The following is a 16,254-nucleotide window of genomic DNA, read 5'->3' on the forward strand; positions in this document are numbered from 1 at the left end:
AGAAACAAGAAACCAACCCAATTGGCCAACGCTAGCGTTTTCACGCTCCTCATTTACATAAAGTTGAGAAAATCCAACTTGCAACGCTCTGCTCCGCTCGCCTTCCCACAATGCCCTACACGAGCGTCAACGCCCGGTTTCATGGAAAATGGATTGGAAGCCGCCGCTCCGCGCCGCTCCGGTGTAGTGGACACGCACGGTTAGTGATCACTTACGTTCATTATCGGAGGGCATGTGTTATCAGCAAACGTTCGCGTTGTCGTGTTAACCCATTATTGAACTGAGCATATCGATTTTTAATCCATTATTAAACTTAGTATTTTAATTGTTTAACAAAATTGCCTTTTAACAAATTATATAAAAGAAAATTTATGTAAATAAACCCATTTGTGTTCTTCCCCTCCCACCCCCCTTGCCCAATAAGAATTGATAACAGAATTGATAAGGAATCGATTCGATAAGCAGGAATTGATAAGGAATCGGAATTGTTAAAATCTTATCAATACTCATCCCGTGGCATGGCTGATGTTCACAATTCACGATGCATGTTTGGCTATGTTGCGTCTGTGCTTCGTCGTTTCGCTCGTTATAAACCAACCAATCAGCAAGCACCTCATCTATTCATGAGTATACCATAAAAAGGGAGAAAACCTCTCGTTTCATTCTATGGCTATTTCACAGGGTGCATTAGGGCGCAGAGCACATTACCCGGCCCATTTTCAGCCCAACCAATGTTACATACCCTATTCGGAGACCTTAAGGAACAGTGTGAAATACCCCCCAAAATCATTCTATGACCCCTTTAAAGTTATTTTGTGTGTTATTGTTATGTCATTTATGGTGGTACATCCTGTCTCTCCCCCTACTGGTTAAAAACTTCAAGACATTTTAGACGTCTGCGTGTCAGCGAAATACTCTTATGCGGTACTCTGGACTGATTGAGCCACGGCCATCAATGAAAGGGGAGCTTGGCTTGAAGAGTCCTCAACATCATATGACCTTTCAGTGGCAAACGTCATTTTATAAAACCATTTAATCATTTTAACTCGAAAAACTCTCAATTACACTCCGTTTTGTTTTGAACAGGCTAGCTAGCATTATTAAGACAATTGTGCGTCTTCCTCAAATGCCTTGTTTTGTAATGGGGAGATTAAGTCTCAAATTAGCGAACAGTTAAAAACAGTCCTGTATAAATCCTCAGTCTGGCATCCAGCTCTCAGGCCACACCCAACCCCTAAATGCACTGATTGGTGTATATTTAGTAGATTCATTCACAGCTTGATTTTTAGACATTACAAAAATATAATCTAAAAATGAATTTTAATAGAAATGGGAGATGGCAGAGAGGCAGACCAGGGGGTTGGGTGATGGGAACAACATTGAAAGAAAGTATAATCCAACCTATTCAAATTCAATGCAGCCCCTCAAAAGGTCATACTGACATCATAACATTAGAGAAGCGTTGGGCCCTTCTACTGCACCACCGATGAAAAAAGGAACATGGCTCTTTAACCTGAGGCTTGGTCCCTGCAAGAAGAAAGCAGAGGAAGACTGCAGATGTAGCTGGTTTGTAGTTTGTTTTTCTTCTGCTGGGTTGCCTGTAGTCTCCCACCTTCCATCCTGTGACCAGGTGTCAAAATGTCTTCTCCAACATTAGTTATTTTACTGTTTTACACCATACTGTCACAGAGTTAAGAGGCCTTTTGACCAGGGTTTTAGTATTGCTGACTTGAGTGGAGGTGGTATATCAAACTGAGCTGATGATTTAAAGTAGAATATGGTTGAAAAAGAGCTTCCAGGTTCTTTCCATGCTCTTGGTTTATTCTTTGTGCAATGTCTGATGGAGGTGGAGATATAGTGGTTTCTTTGTCAGGAGGTTGAGCTTCTTCCTCTTGAAGTCAGTGGGCTTCTTGTACCTGACGTCCCAAAACAATATCAACATCACCCACTGGTCCAATAAAGGTGTGACCCTAATTCTAAACACGCTCATAGATGTACAGATAGTTCTCGAATGGGATAACTTACAATTCGATTACAATGGGACCAGGTTTGATCTCATCCATTTCCATAAAGGCAAAACATTTTGTGCTGGTGAATCTTTTCTTGGGTTTGTAGTGCTTGAATTCAAAGAAAATAGCTGCCCCTAGAGCAACAGTTGAAATTGTGAAAGGGATATTTCCCCCAAAATACAATTTACAAGTTCAATTATTGCTGAAATATATCTATATCAAATTACCTTTGGGTAGTCTCTCCAGATGTCTCTGGATCTCTATATCCACACTGAAGTGAATGTAAGTGTCCTCTTTTCGGGTGGCTACTGGTGTATCCTGCACTGGGTTCAAATCAATGCCATTCAAATCTGTTGGGAAAAGGGACCAATGGATTCATGCTGGTGTTTAGAAAGGTTCAGCAAACCAAACTGGGGATTTATCCATAAATGTAGGCCTACTTGTGTACAGTATGTCAAACCACAGTGTTGGGTCACATACCTTTAACACTAACTGTCATGTAAGGATCAATGCATTGTCCAGCATCTTTCAATCCAATCTTCTCTATTTTAAGTGTGAGTAGTGTCATCCTAGGCTCTGAGGGTAACCGGGGCAACAATGTACCTGGAAGGAAATACAAGATTTCTCTCTGATATAGTACATAGATGGTGATAGATAAATTCTGTTTTATTACTATTGCTGCCATACACAAAAAATACTAGTTCAAACCTTTTCATGTCATTTACATACAGGTATATATATATATATATATAGGGTCAGAATGCATTTGAAGCACACCTCCAGACATTTCTCAACTGAGCCATACCTTGCAAAGCTGTGTATGGAGCAGGCAAAGCAGGTGACAGTGACGAAGCCATGCACAGCCCCAAGAGAGAAACAGTAGACAACTGATTAAAGCAAAGTCCATGAAACAGCAACAGGACGACAACCATGACAAAAAAGACTCAGTGCAACTCTGAACATTGTGAGTCTGCAGAAAACATACCTGGGACTCTGGAGGTAAAGGCTTCTGGATATCCCATACCAGTGGCAGCATCTTCCTCTTCCTCCAACTCCAGGTTCTCTTCCTCCCCAGGTGCAAGGATTTTCCTGGAAGGAGAGATAGATAAGACTCCCTTCATCTGTATCCTGTTTTCCACCTTTCCTTTCTTACATCACGGTCTCAGGAACATACGACATTAATCCATGAGGGTCAATGAAATTTACCTCAAGGGTACTGGCTGCACATCATAAGGGAAATCTTTGTTGTATGTGAAGATATTTATTATAACTGTTGGTAAAAAGAATGAATATGTTGTTAAAATACAATCCAGAACACCCAACTTACAATACACAGTATTAACATGGATTCCAAACTGTACATACTAGGTTCCAGTTTCTTCAGATCTTCCAATTTGAAGTCCTCCTGGGACTGTGTGCACTAAAAGAGCAAAAGACCAAAAATTATTTGGTAAATTACCCTCTTGGGGATTTCAGAGGAATAGATTACTACAAGATTTAGAAAATCACCCTGGCAATCCTGACCTAGCCTGTCTCGTGTTTGCATTATCACATTAAGTAAGAGATAAAAGACTTAAACACTAAAACCAGTTTTTGATATGGCCTTTGCTATTTATCACAAGTGCTTCTTCTATTAATTGAAGAGTCTAATGGGAAAACCTTTATACAATTTTTTTTGCATGATTTAAGGTAGAAATTAGGGTGATTTATCAACAGGTATGCACATTTATTTTTTGGCTCAAATTAGATGCTGTTAAACAAATAGAGGTCGAGACAGGGAAAATTCATTTGGCATGCATTTCTCCAATAACCATCTATCAGGAAAAATACAAACCTGTAAGGCTGCACTTCTCATCTCCAGGCATGTTGCAAATTTTCCTAATGTTTTCTGGAGATAATTTACAATGAATATGCAGACTGTCAGAACTACTCACAAAATAATGTAAGCCTTTATAAAACTTGCAGCTCAAGTAATTGTACTGCAAGTCAGAACCCAAATATAGGAGTGAAAAATAGGGGTACCTTTTGGTCTTCTGTGAAGTTGGATGAATTTGTAGACTGGACTTCTTTTTGCAACTGTCTCGCAAGTCTTATTAAATGCAAACATAATTAAATACATTAATAGCAGAGAGGAGTTTTTGCTAAATGTATTACTTAACAAACAACATTGGGAGATGAATCGAAGTGAAACCTGTTGGTTGCTCTACACCTAGTGGGCAAATATAAGTGGTGCAGTGGTCTAAAAGTCACCATATTCAAAACATTGCCCCTTTCCAAACAATCAATACAATACTCATAATTTTCATTTCTTAAAGTACCGTGAGATGCTGTTTTCATTTATTAAATTCAGCTGTCTTCAGTCAGATATCTTAACATAAATGGAAGCAAGCCACACCCATAACAATGAGGGTGTGGCACACAATTTCTGTTATTTCTATTTCAGTGATGATCACATTCCAAATTACCCAAATGTGATCAGGCTCAACTGCTGTGATTAAGGAATAATTTAGTATTGCTTTCTTAATTAACGGCGTAATGAATAATTAGCTAAAGACAACGTTGTGACAAGTGAAAGTTGACTACCTTTCTAACAATGTAACCAACAAGAAAATAGTTGTCTTACATTATTGTCTCTGCTGCGGAGGTGAAGCTAATGACTTTCGGGGAAAACTAATGATTCTCAGTTCTCTGCATTTCGACGTCTTATCATAATAGCAGCAGACAAACGGCGCTGTTAGACTAGACAGTCTTTCTAGAGCAATCTAACCACTCACTATTGCAGATGTTCATGTACATGTAACCTATTGCTGAAACTTACATTTGATACTCATCAATTGCCTCCACTAATTGTCCCCACGAATCAAAGTCGGTTCCTTTCCTAAAGCTCGCGTGCCATTTCTGGATAGTCTTATTTACATCAGACATTTTGACTCGACTTTAAGGCGGCGTCTTCAGGTTAGCATCGCCGTTAAGATCTTACGTTCTCCGCCGCATCGTAATATTCCAGACCAGCTAGCTGAGCTGCCTAGAAGCTTTCATATAAACCGGCGATATACTGTGACCAAGCCCTTCTGGTACCTCAACTTCTCGCCAGTTTGGATAGGAAGTCCCGCCTCACAGTGAAGTGAACCCACAAGTGTCATTAGGTGCGTTCGACATCGACTAGGGCTGCATGAAACGACCGGCGAGAGTTGCCACTTGCAGTCGGAGAGGAGTTAAAAACGCCTCCTTAAAGTTGGACATTAGTGCTTCTCGTGGTTTGATGCGTTGACATCAGTCATGGCCGATCAAGCGCTGTTTGCTTACTTTATCGCTGACGAACTGCATGGTTGCGAATTTAATTGTTTTCGCATTAGAAATCGCACGAACCAATGCACTGAAATGTGTCATTTTATGTCATAGGTGGGGAACCTTTTTCCGCAAAGGGCCATTTGGATATTTATAAAATAATTCGGGGGCCGTACAGAATTATCAACTTAAAAATGTGCCTGCTATATTTGGTCAACATTTTAATTAACTCACCCCTAATGTGATGGCTGGAACTGCTTCTCTTGGGTGAGGTATGTTAGCTGTCACGGATGCAGCCTGCTTTGACTCAGTGTGCAGTGAACATTTCTGGGGGGATCATGATTACGGAAAGGGATCGTATTATTTTTTTATATTGCTACCATTTTTGAGACTAATTATTGATCCGAGTGTTAATCAGGCGCGAACGTTGTAAACATTCGGGGCTTAGCCCAAACCAACAACGTATTCTGGGTTGTTAGAAATAAATTCCACAGTTAATGCGAGCGAAATCTTTTGGTACATTGGTACGCAACGCTGCGCACCTCCACGTTCCTCTTCCACATTCTGCTGCAGCCAACGAATGATGCACCTAATAATATGTTTCGCAGTGCCATGGCGGGCCGGACCAAATGATATTAGTCTTCCCGTTAGTTAAGAGGCGGACTAAAACCCTTTCTTAAAGGAGACATGAAATGCTGTTTGTGGATACTTCTATGTAGGCCTTAGTGGTCCCCTAATACTGTATCTGAAGTCTCTTTCCCAAAATTCAGCCATGGTGCAGAATTATAGCCACTACGAGTAGTCCCACAATTAGCTTTCCTCAGAACGCGCTTTTTTGGTGTCTGTAGCTTTAAATGCTAATGAGGAGCATGCGTCATTACAACAACAGCAGAACGGCTATCCAAATAACAATGAAGGGTACAACACTCGCATTACAGTGTGTATTCACACACATATTTTCCGGACTTTAAATCGCTAATTAATCGTTAACTGGGCTGTTAGCTGCTAGCTGCAGAGCTGATGTTACAGCCACATTCAAAGGGTAACAAGCTAGGTAAACATATACAGTAAAGCAAAACAATAAAGTAGCGTTAGTTGACTTACTTGTCCGAGGTTTGTAGCTGGACCCAAGAGAGTTGGTACTGATCCAGACTTCAATTGCAGACGGCCAGCAAAGCCAGCTTTGTATTGTCCTGAGTTCTGGAAACAGTTGTCGCTGAAATGTTTGGCGCAGACATGCAAAACTTTGGGAAGTTGTGTCGGCGAATTTCCAGCGAAAATAAAATTGAGATAGTGGTTGTGCAGAGGCTCGGATGAAGGAACTGAAAAAGATTTGTGCTTGCATTTGCACATCCAAGCACTGAGCAACTTTTATGCATCGTTTGTTTACTCGCTCGCCATAATGTCTCTCCAGGAAAAACCGATATCGCACTTGCCCTTGCACAGTGGTAGCTCAGTTTCTCATGGGCGGGCCAGATGATCTGGGCGGGCAAAGCAGAGAGAGGGGAGGTAACCTTCCCCCTATCTAAGTCACTAGGGGGAGATTTTCAAACAGAGCAATTGAGACTTCATTTTGTCAACGGCGGATGTTTTCATGTCATGTCTCCTTTAAATAAATCTTTAATTCAATTAAACTGTTTAGTCCGGATTTGAGCGTTGGCGAAACTGAACAGTGTTGGGGTAGTAACGGTGCGTGTCCACTACAGCGGAGCGGTCGGCGCGTTGGCGCTCGTGTAGGGCATTGTGGGAGCGTACGCGAGCGTCAACGCCCGGTTTCAATGAAAAGGAATTGGAAGCCAACGGTCTGCGCCGCGCCGCTCCGCTGTAGTGGACACTGACGGTGCCGGTGCGTTCACACTGCAGCGTTTTTTAGCGCTCTGCACCGCTGGCCTTCCCACAGTGCACCACGCTCGGGGGCGTGTTAAAAAAAATAATACAGAGTTGTAGTTCTCTAAGGTCACTGTTGTAGTTTGTGTAAAACGGTGTTATGGACAAGTGTGCAGACTTGGGTTCATGTATTTACTATAGCGATCATTATTGATGGGTGCTCCTGTCTCGATCAAAATACAGCTTTTACACGGCATGATGCAAGGAATGAGATGGGTACGCTGACTAGATGTTGCACGATCTTGTCATGCCAACCAGCATTTCAACGTTGAATGTCAATCGTGTGCCGGGTAAACTAGACTAGGCTACTGTAGCTAAACTAGTACAGTATGCAGCTAGCACAGAAGAAAGTTAGAGCTAGGTTACGTACTGTAGCTAGCTAAAGTGACAAGACTGAATTTAACACACCAGGGACACCGAAAACCTCGGCAACCCTGCGCCAGGTATACATTTTTTGTTAACGTCTCTTTAATCGTACAGAGGCGTATAAAAGACTGAGTGTGTAGACACACATACGATGAGTTGCTCTTCCATCTTGAAATTGTCAAACCTAGAAATGTTTACCATGACAAACAGTTGCTACATTACAAGAAACCAACCTGATTGGCCAACTCTAGCGTTTTCACGCTCCTCATTTACATAAAGTTGAGAAAATCCAACTTTCGACCATAGAGTTAATATAACTAGAGTAAGCTACTTTTGTCTTCCAAGATGGCGTCCCCATTCATTTCTATGAAAAGTGCTCAGTGGCGCAGTGAGGAAAGCGAGAGCGCGAGACTGGACGCGGCCATCTTTCCACTTCCGTGTCTTCCGGTATAGCTTTGGCTCTTTTTTGCCCTAGCTCCGAGACCTCGTGCACGCTTGCAACTAGCTGTACACGTCATACTTTGCGACAACCAGTCGCGAGCATAGATTTATATGGTTTTGAGCGTGTGAGCTAAGGCATCGCAGTTGCAGAATCTATGGGCAGAATGGGGTACAAGTCCGATAAGAATCAGACACGATGCAAACTTAACGGAAATGTCTTCTGTCACTGTATAGTATTCCTTTCACTTGTTTTTTTTTTTTTATAGCCTATAGGGCCAAATATAGGGCTATTCTAGATGGAACTCATCACATATGTTGCTTTTTTTCTTCGTGATATGAGTATGATTTCCAACGCATTGTATCGGATGAAATAAACTGTTAACATGAACAGCTCCGTCGTTGTTCTTAATGTATATAACGTGATCTAACAAGACATGTTAATAATGTAATAAATAAAAGCTCAAGAAGTGTGTCTAAAATATACTTTATTAAAGATTTGCCTTTGAAAGGGGCATATTCATAGAACCATAGAAATATAGGCTACAAGACGTTTCCATCAGATGTAGGGCCAAAGTGGCGGTGAAACATAGTCACTGAGGACCTTCATTGTCCCACAAAAGCAGTCTGGCTTGATGACACGATCAAAAAAAGAATAATTGGTGTGTTTAACAAAAGCTTCTGAAGGCAAGACTAATATTATTTAAATATATATCATTTCCTATTGTGGTTAACAGTTAAAGGATTAATCTTCGTCTTTGCTCCAGATAGACATGTCAACAATCTATGCTCGTGCTTAACATAATAGGCTATATTTGCCATCATGTCATGAATGTTTTTACGAAAAATCTAATCTGTTTTAAAATAACAGGAATAAACTATATTAACAACATTTCATGTATGTGTGACAACAATTTGCTAAACTTGCTACAGCAAGGCAAGCAACTCAAGCCATTTCTCCCTGTGCTCATTCAGTATAAGTCTATGGCTCATTCAGCTCAATGTAAATCGGCTATCGGCCAATGTGAACTTTTGTGCTTGTGCCCTGTTAGTATCCGCAGGCAACTTTGCAGGCAAGTTTTATTGACGTAGGCAAATAAATGGGGTGCTTGTTTACCCATTTCGGATTGGTTTCAAACTTAGCAAAAATCAGGAAAAATCATTCTATGAAAAAGCTAGTAGTATGAGCCAGGTTCAAGAATCAAACAAAAATTATTGGGGGAGATAGTTTTGTAAATGTTGACTGGAGTTAATAGAATAAAAACAACCGGAAGACACGGGAACCTAACCGTAAATGCAATACCACCTACATCCACCGGGGCCGTTGCTTCAAGCCGAGGGGCGAGGGGTGGGGGCTTACTTTCGACACCCTGCTCGCCTTCCCACAATACCCTACGCGAGCGCCGACGCCCCGTTCGCCTTCCCACAATGCCCTATGCGCACATCAATGCCTGGTTTCATTGAAAATGAATTGGAAGCCGACGCCCCGCTCTGCCCGCCCCGCTGCAGTGTAAACGCACCGTTAGGCTACTCAGAAAAAGTTACTAGATCACTTTACTAGTTACTGCATTTGAAAAGTAACTTCACTACTAGTTACTTTACTTTCAAATTGTTTAAGCAAATGTTCAAATTTACCGCAAAGATACATGGACAAACATCATGGCCCTTTCATCACTTTATTTTTCAATAATGGGCATCTCTAAGCCTTTCCACATAGTGTATTGTAATTGTAAACATGTAAAGCAAAATGGCATATAAAACTCAGCCTTGAACTTGAACGAACATTAACCTTGTCCACACTGTCTCACCGAAGAAATATGCCTCACTTTAAAATCTCATTGAGTTGACAGCGGTTGAAAGACACCTCTCGCCTGGACATAGAGTGCATTTTACTGTAATATTTTTGTCCTTTCGAGCAACAAAGTTAAAAATATAACTGCAAGCAGTAATGGCGGATTCCTCCAAACACTGCGAACCATTGAAAAATGTTTATTCTTGACAAATTGTAACTGTATAGAAAAATGTATGCTGCAGAATTACCAATGGCATACCAAATCTGAAATGCAATACCATCAAGATCCACAAGGGCCTTAATTTCAAGCCAGTAAGTGAAGGAAGGGGGCTTGGTGAGCTTATCCATTCCAGAAAGCCTTGTATCTTTATGCATTAAGGCGTGGCCTGTAGCGCCACCTATGGGTAATGGTGGGCCATTTGTGGTGTGGTAGTTACTCTTGGCCTATACTATTAATGTTTCAGGATTTTAAAAACTTTTTACCATTGCATATAAAATCGGAAATGCAATACCAACAGGATCCACATGGGCTTTGGGTAAAGTGTGGTAGTTACTCTTGGCCTGTACTGTCAATGTGTCAGGATCTGGAGACCTTTTTACTATTTCATACAAAGTAGGAAATGCAATGACACCAAGGTCCTCAAGGGCCTATGCTGATATTCAAGGAATGAGTGGGGGCTTGGCAGCCCACACAGTCCTGATATATTGCGTGTGTGTCTTGCCAAGCCCGCGCGTGTCAAGGGAAGAATGAGTGTGTGAGAATTTGGAGCATGCGCGGGGAGGAGCGGGGGACACATTTCATTGTAAATTTCCCTAGAAATTAGCCAAGCATGCATGTTTCAAAGATTCACCAAAAATCGACCTTTCATCTTAGAGTCAACTTTTTCTCAGATTTGTGTACTAAACATTCTCAAGAGTCTTCATATGAACTTGTTTGACTGGCTTACGTGTAAAGCATTGCGAACCATTGAAAAATGTATATTCTTGACAAATTGTAACTGTATAGAAAAATCAATGCTGCAGAATTTCTAATGGGATACCAAATCTGAAATGCAATAACATCAAGATCCACAAGGGCCTTTATTTCAAGCCAAGAAGTGAAGTGCTTTAATCTTCACAAGAAGTGAAGTGCTTTGTGCTTTAGGGCGTGGCCTGTAGCGACACCTATTGGTAATGGTGGGCCATTTGTGGTGTGGTAGTTACTCTTGGCCTATACTATCAATGTTTCAGGATGTTTTTAACTTTTTACCATTGCATACAAAATCGGAAATGCAATACCAACAAGATCCACATGGGCTTTTGTTAAAGTGTTGTTGTTACTGTTGGCCTTTACTATCAATGTTTCAGGATTTGGAGAACTTTTTACCATGGCAAACAAAATCTGAAATGCAATACCATCAAGATCCACAAGGCCTTTGCAAAAGACCAAGGAATGAGTGGGGGCTTGGTAAGCCCACACTCTCCTGAAATGTTGCGTGTGCGTCTTGCCAAGCACACTCTGATTCAATCACAAGTTCATATGAAGACTCTTGAGAATGTTCGCGTGTGTCAAGGGAAGACCTATGGGTAATAGTGGGCCATTTGTGGTGTGGTAGTTACTCTTGGTATATACTATCAATGTTTCAGGATTTTTATAACTTTTTACCATTGTATACAAAATCGGAAAAGCAATACCAACAAGATCCACATGGGCTTTTTGTTAAAGTTTTTATTTGCCTATACTATCTATGTTTCAGGATTTTGAGACCTTTTTACCATTGCATACAAAATCGGAAATGCAATACCATCAAGATCCACATGGGCCTTTTTTTCAAGCCAATAAGTGAAGGGAGGGGGCTTGGTGAGCCTATCCATTCCAGAAAGCCTTGTATCTTTGTGCTTTTGGGCGTGGCCTGTAGCGCCACCTATGGGTAATGGTGGGCCATTTGTGGTGTGGTAGTTACTCTTGGTCTATACTATCAATGTTTCAGGATTTTTATAACTTTTTACCATTGCATACAAAATCGGAAATGCAATACCAACAAGATCCACATGGGCTTTTGTTAAAGTGTTTCTCGGCCTACACTATCAATGTTTCAGGATTTGAGACCTTTTTACCATCGCATACAAAATCGGAAATGCAATACCATCAAGAGCCACATGGGCCTTTGCTAAAGACCAAGGAATGAGTGGGGGCTTGGTCAGCCCACACTCTCCTGAAATGTTGCGTGTGCGTCTTGGCCGCGCGTGTGTCAAGGGAAGGCTGAGTGTGTGTGAGATTTTGGAGCACGCGCGGGGAGGAGCAGGGGAGACATTCATTGGAAATTTGCCTAGAAATTAGCCAAGCAAGCATGTTTCAAATATTCACCAAAAATCGACCTTTCATCTTACAGTCAACTTTTTCACAGATTTGTGTTATGAACATTCTCAAGAGTCTTCATATGAACTTGTGATTGAATCAGAGTATCAGTTTTTGACTGGCTGATGTGTAAAGCATTATTTTAGCGTTAGCGATAAGTTCAATTTGCTTTATATCAATCATTTTTTGAGATATGAATTTGCTTTTGCACATGGTAACATGTTGTAGTGTCTTCCTCCGATCTACCAAGTTTAGTGTTGATATCTCAAAGATTTGCTGAGACATGACTTCACATCCTGTTTGGCGGCTTTTCTGATGAATTTGATTGGCTGTACCGGACAGACGGTTATGAGGATCAAAATTCCTTCGATAACTTTTGTGAGGCTTGGTCTGAAGATCATCTCTGGTGATTTTGAAGAAGATATGACAAAAATTGTAGGAGGAGTAGGCTTTCAAAGGTTTTTGATAAAACCGGAAATGGCGGGAAATCTATATAACCGGAAATTAACGCCATGGTGTGCGTTGAACTCGGCTTGATCCAGGGAATCCAATGGTACCTCATTTTTGAAAATGGGACATACGGTTCAAAAGTTGCAAAAGTCCAACTTTGACCCATTGGTGGCGCTAGAGTGGTCTAATGGGAGACATGAAACTTGGTGTAGGTATAGAAGAAACTGTCCTTAATGAGTGTGCCAAATTTCACCAAAAGTTGTCGATGGGGTCTAGGGGCTGCCATTGACTCCCATGGTACAAGAATTACAAATAATAAAACCACCAATAACAATAGGTTTCCTCCTTACGGAGGAATCCTAATAATGACAATATCGCCACTGGCTGAACCCTCCTGTCTCTGCCTCATCCATTTTCCCGCTTCCCTCCTTCTACGCCAACCTAGTATCAATAATGTGATACTGGGTTGTCAATGGTGCGTTCGACATGGGACTGCGGCTGCATGAAACGACCAGCGATCAACCGCTTGCAGTCGGGAAGGAGTTGAAAACGGCTCTGTGAAGTCGGACATTCCAGCTTTTCGTGGTTTGCTGTGTTGACGTCAGTCACGGCCGATTAAGCGCTGTTTGCTCACTTAAACTCTACTTTATAATTAAACTAGTCTTTCCGTTTGTGAAGAGGCGGAGTAAAACCCTTTCTTCAATAAATGTTAAATTCAATTAAACAGTTTGGTCCGGATTTGAGAATTGGCGAAACTGAAGGTGTCAGAATAATTACAAAACACAAACAACAAAGTTGTCGTATGTGAGTCTGGCTTATCATGAAATTGCTGTCTTGCCACTTGAACCCGTGCAGTTGCTCTTGAGAAAATGAGCTCGGCTACACAGCCGGCAGTTCTCGAATCGCTCTCACTGTACTTTGATGGCGACGTCACAGTGACCTATCCTCGGCGCCGTCTCAAGTCGGACAAAAAGTTGAACCAGAATTCACTGTTTCAAGTCAGCTGCCTGCAGCTGGCTGCAGCGCTGCATGAAGTCAGTCCATGTTGAACGCGCCTATTGTCTACGCACCAGCAGCCAAGTCACTCAAATTGGTCTCCGTGGAAACGGTGCCCAGACAAGCAAGCACACAGGCAAGCATGCAAGCGCAAAGGAGAACTTGCAGAAAAGGAGACTGGTAAAAATGGCTTGGGTAACGCAGGAAAGCGCGTTCTTGAGGTCTAGTAAAGTAGGCTAGTGTAGTTACCAATATTTTGAGTGTAATGCGTTACTTTACTTTGTTGCCTACAATAGTAATATCGTTACTGTAATCCGTTTCTTTGTAACTCGTTAGCTCCAACACTGAAACTGAAGGTGTCAGATGTGTCGTTCGTGAACGATTTGTTCATTTTGAACGAATCCTTACAAGGACTCGGGAGTAACGAGTTGCCGCCGGCACTGCATGAAGTCGAACACACCTATTGATCCGAGGACTGGGTTGGCAGAGGAACGAAACAATGATCTGTGACGCGTCCTCTAAAGACCCGGCAATTCAATCAATTTCCCGGCAAATTTTGCCATGTAATGCAATGCGTATGTGCACACCGCCCCCTACCGAACAAGATGGGTAGCTCGGTCAGCAGGGAGCTGAAGAAGAGAGGCTACTGACGTCACTCTGCTCCGCCGCTCAGAATGCATTTTCGTTTTCGAATTATGGGCAGTTCTTTGCGGGCAGAACACGAAAACGAAAATGCATTGCTGGAAATGCATTTGAATTTGAATTGTGGTCACGATTTTGCAGACACGTTCTTAAAATGAAAACACATTTCTGGAAATGCATTTTCGAATTTTACATTTCAAATTTAATTTTGGTATCTATTTGCTGGGGCATATTTTGAAAATTAAATTTCTAATGTCTTTTTCGTTTTCATTTTAATTAAGTGAAAGAATGAGCAGTCTTAAAGAAGAAAATTAAAATGCTAATAAGATGATTGATTACAAATTTTATTTATGAGTCAAATAATGCAGCCACATTCTTAAAATGAAAAAGCATTTCTTGAAATGCATTTTCATTTGAATTTTGGTCACGATTTGCTTCCATATTTTTGTACTTTAGCCTAGCCTACTTACAATTCAGTGCAGCGTAATCGTTTGCCGTGATAATTGGTCAATGTTACTGTGATAATAAATGACCATTTCAAATCATACAAACTGTCATGATACATTATTTTAATGCAGGAATTTATTTTAAAATAGTCTCTGCTGGTTTACATGCACTAACCTATATGAGAATATGATATACGTGTCTGCCAGGGAATTGGATATAAGATGTTGAGATCGTTATTTGTTTTGTATACTACGTTTGTATACTACTTGTTTGTATACTGCTTCTTTGTATACTCCATGTTCGTACACTGATCTTTCTATAATAAAGAATATTTATTACATGGCAACGACAGTAGTACGAGTATTCTTATTGGCTAATGGGTAGTCATGCCAGCCGCGTATTGACCTCATCGCCGGTCTGCGGTCTGAAACGCATTATTTTTGCCCTCCTCTGACGTCATCTTCAAAATGAGCGATATCGAAGAGTCAGCTGAGTTTTACTATCCAGACGATACTGAAGACATCAACAGCGACGAATAAATTGTTAACTTTCTAAAAGAGTCGTTATGTTGTGTTGGAATTAACCCTCTGATGCATGAATGACAACCTTAGTTTGGATTTTTTTCCCATGTGTTTTTAGTCCTCTTTAGGCATACAAAAATGAAGTTGAACATTATTTATTTACACACATTTTTTATACATAATATTTGTTGTCCACTCAGGTGGACAGCATGCCTCTGGGTTGTAAACAAATAAGAAGTTGAAGAAATATGGATTAACCAAACCAATAAGAAAAATCATATGTTAAGCTGTTAAAACTATTGTGTCACATTTTTTTTAAATGCCATATAATGAACAACTTACTAACCTCGACCGTTCGGTCATGCCTAGAAATATCAAACCTCGGCTTTGCCGTATCAACCACGCTATTGCTCGGTCGATAGGCTACAAGCCTCAGTTTGATATTTTCTGGCATGACTTCACTCTCGGTTAGTAAGTAGTTAATATATATAAAAAAGTGGCGTTCAACTTAAAATAAATAAATGCATTCGATTTCATGTAGCCCCGGTGTCGCCTGCAGCCGTCTGCAGTCCTGACTTGAAGCAGCCAATGGCATTCACAGATCAAGTCAGCCGGTGCTGCATGAAGTCGAACACAGCTCTTCAGAAAATACGCAAAAAAAAGAGGAGAAAATGCGCTTGGCTTCACAACCGGCTGTTCACGAATCGATCTCACGGTACTTTGATGGATACGCCACAGTGACCTATAGCTCGGCGCCATCTCAAGTCGGACAAAAAACAGAATTCGTCGCTTCAATTCAGCCGGCTGCAGCCAGCTGCGGCGCTGCATTAAGTCGAACACACTTTTTTTACACAGGAACAATCAAGTTAGTGTGTGAATGTCGATGACATTGGTGCAAAAAAACACGGGGACAGTTCCGATTCTTCTTAATCCCTTTATTTTAAATACAGGATCTTTGTACTATAATTTAAAGTCACTGCATTTAAATTGTTAGCCTACTATAAAATGAAAGATGTCCCCACACCTTACATTGATGTAATGATGAAAATTAAATTACAGACACCGCGAGGTGGTATTTCG

The 16,254-nt window shown here is 41.1% G+C and overlaps 1 protein-coding gene across 3 annotated transcripts; it reads right to left on the reverse strand.

Annotated features, from left to right (window-relative positions):
• Window positions 1–1,303: 1,303 nt before the first annotated feature.
• aida (axin interactor, dorsalization associated) lies at window positions 1,304–8,976 on the reverse strand. 3 transcript variants are annotated; one of them, XM_084699615.1, is made up of 10 exons: window positions 6,402–8,976; window positions 4,032–4,098; window positions 3,844–3,897; window positions 3,375–3,429; window positions 3,216–3,279; window positions 2,995–3,098; window positions 2,490–2,612; window positions 2,237–2,359; window positions 2,026–2,143; window positions 1,304–1,916 (listed from the first exon to the last, which is right to left on the reverse strand). In XM_084699615.1, the coding sequence occupies exons 3-10, from the start codon at window positions 3,862–3,864 to the stop codon at window positions 1,820–1,822; spliced, it is 705 nt and encodes a 234-aa protein (XP_084555741.1). In that variant the 5' UTR covers window positions 3,865–3,897; window positions 4,032–4,098; window positions 6,402–8,976; the 3' UTR covers window positions 1,304–1,819. The 3 variants fall into 3 exon arrangements, with proteins under 3 accessions (XP_084555741.1, XP_084555740.1, XP_084555742.1); XM_084699614.1 differs by lacking the exon at window positions 6,402–8,976 and adding an exon at window positions 4,828–6,302; XM_084699616.1 differs by lacking the exon at window positions 6,402–8,976 and adding an exon at window positions 4,633–4,803.
• Window positions 8,977–16,254: the final 7,278 nt, after the last annotated feature.

This window comes from Hypomesus nipponensis, chromosome 6 (assembly GCF_054491055.1).
Source record: "Hypomesus nipponensis isolate SF chromosome 6, ASM5449105v1, whole genome shotgun sequence".
Classification (NCBI taxonomy): Eukaryota; Metazoa; Chordata; class Actinopteri; order Osmeriformes; family Osmeridae; genus Hypomesus; species Hypomesus nipponensis.

Bases quoted from the DNA above. Each gene is read 5' to 3' on its own strand.
- aida (XM_084699614.1), bottom strand. From the start codon at position 4,934: ATGTCTGATGTAAATAAGACTATCCAGAAATGGCACGCGAGCTTTAGG. The intron at 3,430-3,843 runs GTTTGTATTTTT...TTGCTCTTTTAG, and splicing joins TGAGAAGTGCAGCCTTACAG to TGCACACAGTCCCAGGAGGA. The intron at 1,917-2,025 runs GTAAGTTATCCC...TTGGGACGTCAG, and splicing joins GGTCCCATTGTAATCGAATT to GTACAAGAAGCCCACTGACT.